Source organism: Plecotus auritus (assembly GCF_963455305.1).
Source record: "Plecotus auritus genome assembly, chromosome: 3".
Classification (NCBI taxonomy): domain Eukaryota; kingdom Metazoa; phylum Chordata; class Mammalia; order Chiroptera; family Vespertilionidae; genus Plecotus; species Plecotus auritus.
The window spans coordinates 91,234,521-91,241,048 of NC_137772.1; the positions used below are offsets into that span (position 1 = coordinate 91,234,521).

The 6,528-nt window shown below is 44.7% G+C and overlaps 1 protein-coding gene across 2 annotated transcripts; it reads right to left on the reverse strand.

Annotated features, from left to right (window-relative positions):
• Nucleotides 1-920: 920 nt before the first annotated feature.
• Nucleotides 921-6,171, reverse strand: TPT1 (tumor protein, translationally-controlled 1). Of its 2 annotated transcripts, XR_013960162.1 has the most exons (7): nt 5,925-6,148; nt 5,595-5,668; nt 4,874-5,064; nt 4,233-4,338; nt 3,355-3,471; nt 2,117-2,287; nt 921-2,030 (listed from the first exon to the last, which is right to left on the reverse strand). XR_013960162.1 is itself a non-coding variant. In XM_080660925.1 (6 exons), the coding sequence occupies exons 1-6, from the start codon at nt 5,950-5,952 to the stop codon at nt 2,285-2,287; spliced, it is 519 nt and encodes a 172-aa protein (XP_080517051.1). In that variant the 5' UTR covers nt 5,953-6,171; the 3' UTR covers nt 2,082-2,284. The 2 variants fall into 2 exon arrangements, 1 of the variants encoding a protein (XP_080517051.1); XM_080660925.1 differs by lacking the exon at nt 921-2,030 and having other exon boundaries at nt 2,082-2,287; nt 5,925-6,171.
• Between the last annotated feature and the right edge of the window lie 357 nt (nt 6,172-6,528).

The following is a 6,528-nucleotide window of genomic DNA, read 5'->3' on the forward strand; positions in this document are numbered from 1 at the left end:
TGCGGGAGGCAGCTGATCAATGATTCTCATCACTGATGTTTCTCTCTCCCCCTCTGAAATCAGTAAAAATATATTAAAAAATAAAATATATTATATATTTCTATATATATATATATTTCTATAAAATTTTATTTTAAATCTTGATATACCCTTGTTCTCTGCTTTTACCTACTACCCAGCAGCCATAACATGGTCTTTCAGGTCAGATGTCACCCTTCTGCTCAAAGCCGCTCTGTCTGTGGCTTTCCTGCATCATCTGGTTTCTTTCCCCATATACTCAATTCTCTATAACTCTTCTTTTGCCTCCTTATCCCCAGAACTTGTCAAACACACTCCACTTCAGACTGCATTTGCTATTTGCCTGGAATGCTTGCCCTCAAGTATATTACAAAGGCTTTCCTAGACAACACTGTAAAAACCAGTCCTTTCTCCATTGAGTAGTTCTCCATACATTTAACAGCCTACCCCCAAAGGTCACTAGCAACATGCCTGTACCACATATCAATGACAAAATGACATATACCTTTTAATGTATACAAAGTGCACACCACTGGCTGGGAGTAACTAGAAATTACAAAATTAGCCTTCTTAGCCAACTATCTGAACTCTTCACTTCCTACCCAGTCTTTGCATTGCTATTCTTGCACAGCTAGCTAACACCAGACCTCTACCACTACTCAAGTTGTCCTCATCTTTGACCACTAGGGGGTAGACCTGAAATTTCTCTACTAGTGTGTTTCAGAGTGGCATCCTCATCCATTGTCTGGCACTTGCTACGTTTTAATGTCTTAATGTCAGAAATCAGAATGCTTAAATTCAGCGCCACCAGTTGCCAGTATTTGGTTTGCTTCATCACCAGGGGGCTTGTCAATCTAATTAACATGTCTCAAATTGATCTTTGAAGTCACTAGGGTAAATTTGATTGCCAAACCACTGGATTTATTTTAGGCTCATGTCATAGGGCCAGGTTTTAAAAAAATCACTGGCTCAGGTTGTTTTAACTTAAGGCCAAGGTGAGGAGAATAATTTTCCAGCTTCTCTTTGAACTTGCATTTTACATTTTTCTTTGGAGTAAAACAGGCTTTCCAATTGTTGACAAGGTAACTTCTGAACTGTAAAAACTGCATGCTTTTTCACTGTATTCCCCCATTCAATCATGGGGGCCAAAATCAGAAAGGGTAAGGACCTTTCTTCCATCTGCACTGCAACCTTAACAGGTAGTAACTGCTCCAGATCAGATGCATTTTCATCCCAAACCCACAGCCTGATCAAGTTCCTTTTTCCTCTGCTTATCAGCCAACCCACATTCCATCTATAAACCCACCTTTAAAAGTAGGGGCCAGCAAACCTTTCCTGCAGATGTCCACACATTTTGGGCCACATAGGTTTGTCACCAATCTTTGCTCTTGCAGTGCCCAGAGCAAATCTATAAACAAGTGATCATGGCAATGTCTTGATAAAGCTGAACACCAAATTAGACCTCATCTATATTATAAAAAGACAGTGCCCAGAATGACCCGTCCCAGGAGGTGCATTGATGGGTCCCACCATGGCAGCGGGACTCGGTTGCTGGCTGGGCCTCTAGTATCCTATAAGCTATACTGACTTTTCCCATTTACAAACATAGGTACCTTTAAGTCACACAAAATTTGCCAACCCCATTTCATGAAATCTTGCAACACAATTCCAGGAGACCTAGATTTCTATAGAACTTGGTTCTAACTTGACATGATAAATAAGCTCAGACAATCCTTTGCTTCCGGCTGTATTAGTCTCTTTATTCTTTTGGCAATCTCTTCCAGTTAACTACTTCTGTTTGTAGGTGATGAAATGTCTAAGGAATCCACTTCAAATGTTGGCTCTGCTGTGAGCATGGTCTTTCCCTTTACTTTAACTCAGAATTAAGACTTTTGATTCTTGGTTTTTTTCCTCCAGTCTCAGAAGCAGTTTCCACTGTAGAAGTTATCTGAAGACAGTCTATATGCTTTATAGTAGTGGTCTACAACCAGGCTCTAGCTTCTCCAGGAACACTATACAGGATAAATTTTAAAATGTATTAAACTAAGAAGCATTCTCTCAAATGAGTTTAAATGCATTTTATTTTTAGACAACCTACATGACATGTTTTTTTCTTAAAAACAATGCCTCCGCTCCAAATGAATCAAGGTCAAAATAAACGAAGAGCTCAAGATAACATCAGTCCCATTTGTCCTAGTCTTGGTGTGTGGATGAAAAGCAGCAGCCAGTTATGATGACAGGTGATAGAGCCAAACTGCCCAATTTGTTACTGTAAAAAAAGGAAAATTATATTAGCACCTTTTTCCAATATGAAAGCACTTAACATTTCGAGGCTGCAAATGTAGTCCCTTATTCAATCTGGGCCGCCACAAAGACAGACAGAAAGCGCAGGGATATTTTTCTTTCGCATCCCAGTGCAAACCAAAAGAACAACAGGTTGTTCAAGGTCTATCAGTGGATGCAGAACCATCCTTACCAAATCAGAAGTAGCATAATTTTCAGAAAATACATTTTTAATAAAGTCCCACTCACACAGTCTTACCTACAAAAACCTCAGATACTCTGAATAATTTCTGTGGCCCAGTGGTCGGCAAACTCATTAGTCAACAGAGCAGCAAACCGCGGCTTGCCGACCACTGCTGTGGCCAGTCTGCTCTAAGATGCTGTCTTGTTGCCTCTAAACTTGTTTCGTGTAGCTTTAACTTTACCTTGTTCCTAATTTATCTCAAAGTGAAGATAATCATAATGAATGCCTTCACTTCAGGAGCTCCTTGCATAGCATTCTTTTAATTTTACTAAAGCAATTTGCCTATCAGAATTTACTGAAAGCTAGTAACATCAATACTTTCAATGATTAACTGCCAATTATTAGCAAACTCCAATTAAAAGAATTTTGATATATAGTTTTCTTTAGATGACAAAGATTCCACACCATAAAATTCTTTCATATGAAGCCCTCTTTAGATCCCTGAAGAGAAACAAGACATGTTCCCACATTTTAAAAGGACTGCTATAGCCCTAGCCAGTTTGGTTCCGTGGCTAGAGCATCAGCCCCTGCCGAAGGGTCTCAGGTTTGATTTTGGTGCATCTGCAGGAGGCAACCAATCGATGTGTCTCCCCTCACTCAGATGTGCTCTTGTCTTTCCCACTCCCTTCCACTCTAAAAAAATTAATGGAAAAATATCTTTGAGTGAGGACTAAACAAAATAAAGAAACTTGGTGTTAAAAAAATAAAGGACTGCTACAGAATCCACTCTAACTCAGTGGCATGAAATAAGAATCACACCTAAAATGTCTCCATTTTTACATGATTTTGACCCACTTCTGTATACTTACACATTTTTCCATTTCTAAACCATCCTTAAAGAAAATCATATATGGGGTCACACCATCCTCACGGTAGTCCAGCAGAGCAACCATGCCATCTGGATTCATGTTTTCACCAATAAAGAACTTAGGAAGCAAAAAACAAACATCTAGAATTAGACCATTATATACAGATATGCCTTATCAAAACAAACTGAAATGACCCACACCACCATGATCTGATCAAGAGAAGTTCAGCAGCTAAGGTTCTGATGCCTATGAAGAAAATGCTCACTAATCAAACATCTGGTCACCTGACTAAAGCACTAATACAGAGAAATACAGGGATACTTTGTTTCCTGCTGACTTACTCTCTCACATTACTTTGTATGAACATACAAATCTCAAATCCTACAAGCCTGTTTACAAAGTCAAGCACAGGACCATAATGCTGCCAATGAGAAAACACATCATATGGGGAAAGAATCTTATGGTCAGTGTGTGTCAAAGACAGAAAAATCAAACAACCAGATTGTTAAGTCTTAGAAGTCACTGAAGTTCTCCAATATAGACAAAGCTCCAGTTGCAATGAAACACACTGAATTTTAAAGGGAAAATTGGAGGGTCACCTAGGAGGTTAACAAGCAATTTATGAAAGAAGAAATAATAAATGTCACCTGGGTAGGAATGAGATTCTGAAATCAGAAGACAAGATCTGGAAACACAATTGGGGAACAGGGAAAGCTTCTTTCTACAGCCTATACTATTGGAATTGAATCTATGAAGTATTCAAACTGCTCAAAAGCCCACAATTTAACTACAAAAAGACTTGCATCAAATAACTAGTTTTATGCCCTTACAGTTAAAACCGTAATCCTTTGATCCAAATATTTAAGGCATCTATTTACCTGGTAGTTTTTGAAATTGGCAAGGATGTGCTTGATTTGTTCTGCAGCCCCTGTCATAAAAGGCTTTACTCTTTCTGGTCTCTGTTCTTCAAGCTTCCCTTTGATTCTAAAACAATATTTCATTAATAGGTTAAAGTACTGACTTCTGAACAAAATAACTTAACTAGTTCACTGGACATGTCAAAACAGTACTATTCTAAAAAGCTAAAACCATACCACTTGCTTTAGTATGCTCAGTTAGATTACTTATAGGTGTGAATTTGGGAGCCACCAATAATGCCTCTTGCCAACCAGTTTCTTTCTTCCTCCTCTTTCCCTCTCTGAGGATTAACAACGAAAGTAACACCTCTCCACACCTATAAGTATGCCTGCTGCTGAAGAATCTCAAAGTTAGCCAATCCATGCCCTGCCGGTGTGGCTCAGTGGCTGAGCATCGACCTAAGAACCTGTGGTTTAATGCCCAGGTTGCCTGCTCCATCCCCAGTAGAGGATGTGAAGACAGCCAATCAATGATTCTCTCTCATCGTTAATGTTTCTTTCTTCCTCTCTGAAATCAATAAAAATATATTTTAAGAAATGTTTCCCAACCCCTAAATCCTGGAAGATTCCAGACACTAGCTGGGTGTGCCAATACCACTTACGATTTCATGTAATCTTTGATGTACTTCTTGTAGGCTTCTTTTGTGAAGCTGGTTTCCTGCAAGTGATGGTTCATGACAATGTCAACACCAGTGATTACTGTGCTTTCGGTACCTTCGCCCTCAGGGCCTTCAGCGGAGGCATTTCCACCAATAAGCGAGTCATCAATGTTACCCTCTGTCCTACTGACCATCTGCACAAGAAATAATAGTTTAGTTGCAAAAGACATTCTTGATCGTAAATGCATCCAAAAAGTTTTATGTACCCGCAGTTCATGTATCCATCACCCTCTCACCAGATGTTCTTGGTTCTTGCTGAAAACCACGAAAACATTTTGGGGGGAAATTTATGATCCCTCCATTCCTGAAACACCTCAAGAACTTCGTTGGTTGGAATGAAAATGGGGTTATTACAACCAAGTGAAAGTTTTTGTGAGTTCCCAAGTTGAGACCTAGTAAAGGGCAAAGCACTAAAGGGCTTGGTGATCCCAAACCGCAGACAACCTGCACCGGGCAGGCCGTGGGGAGGATGGGCGCCCAGGCGGCGTACCTATTTCTATTTCCAGGCTCAGCTCCGCCTCCGCTTTTCTAGAAAAACCCGAGCCCGGAAAGAGTCTTCTCCGCCAGGAGGCAGAGAAGAGAATTGCACAATCTCGGGCGGGGAGCGGCGGAAACCCGAGCTTGCCCAGCCTTGCCTCCCTGCTGCCGCGGTCCGACGACTCACCTTCCCCTCTACCTCCAGGCACAGCCCGTCTGCGATCTCCCGGATCTTGTAGATATCGGAGAACATCTCATCATCTGCTCGGACACACAAACCCGCCGTCACGATGCGCCCGGAGGCCCGGCGCCGGCGCCATTTCCCGCGCTGGCGGGCCGCACGCGGTCCGCACCCTCCCCGGGCGCTCCAGACCCGGCGCGCGCCCCAGGCACCGACCCTCCCCGCCCCTAGGGAGGCCGCCGGCAGCCACTAGGCCCAGGACAGCGGCGGCTCCCGCCTTCCCCGCCCCCACCCGCGCCCCCTGCGCGGCAGTAGGGGGAAGCAAGCACGACTCACGGCTGATGAGGTCCCGGTAGATGATCATGATGGCGGCTGGAAGGAGACGGCGGCGCTGCCTTAGCAGGAGCACGGAGCTCGGCGCGAGCGTGGTGCAGCCGGAGCGGCGCTCGGGGGGAGGGGGGAGCGGGCGGAAAAGGCCGACTCAGCCGCTCCCCAACCTCATATAGAGGGCAAGTCCCCCTACGTCATCGTCCGCTGCGCCCCCGGAAGCGCCGGAAGCGGTGACGTGGCACGCAGAGCCGCGTGGGGGCGGGGCCACGGCGGGGCCGAGGTAGGGAGGCGGGAGGCGAGCATCCGGGGACTTGGGCGGGGGACGCAGTGCGGCGCGTCTAGGGTCTCCGGGAGGAAGTGGTGAAGGGATGGGGGGGAGCGCCTTGGGAGGCCGGAGGGAGGGGGGACCGGAGGAAAGCGGGGGAACTGGGGCCGCCCCTGGGTGGGGCTCAGATGATGTCTCTCAAGCTCCGCCCCACGCGGGGCCCAGCTCCAGCTCCCACCCCTTTTTGTCAGGTTTCCAGGTATTTACTTGTCATGCTCTGTAGTAGGGGGACTTTGAGTGGTCGGAGGGTCGGGCCCTTTGAGGCCTGGGGAGACCGCGAGGTCT

What these genes read in the sequence shown, in the direction of transcription:
- TPT1 (XM_080660925.1), bottom strand. Translation starts at nt 5,952, where the DNA reads ATGATCATCTACCGGGACCTCATCAGCC. An exon ending in CTACCGGGACCTCATCAGCC is followed by an intron (nt 5,669 to 5,924) that starts GTGAGTCGTGCT and finishes GTGTCCGAGCAG; the next exon opens with ATGATGAGATGTTCTCCGAT. An exon ending in CCAATTTCAAAAACTACCAG is followed by an intron (nt 3,472 to 4,232) that starts GTAAATAGATGC and finishes TTGCTTCCTAAG; the next exon opens with TTCTTTATTGGTGAAAACAT.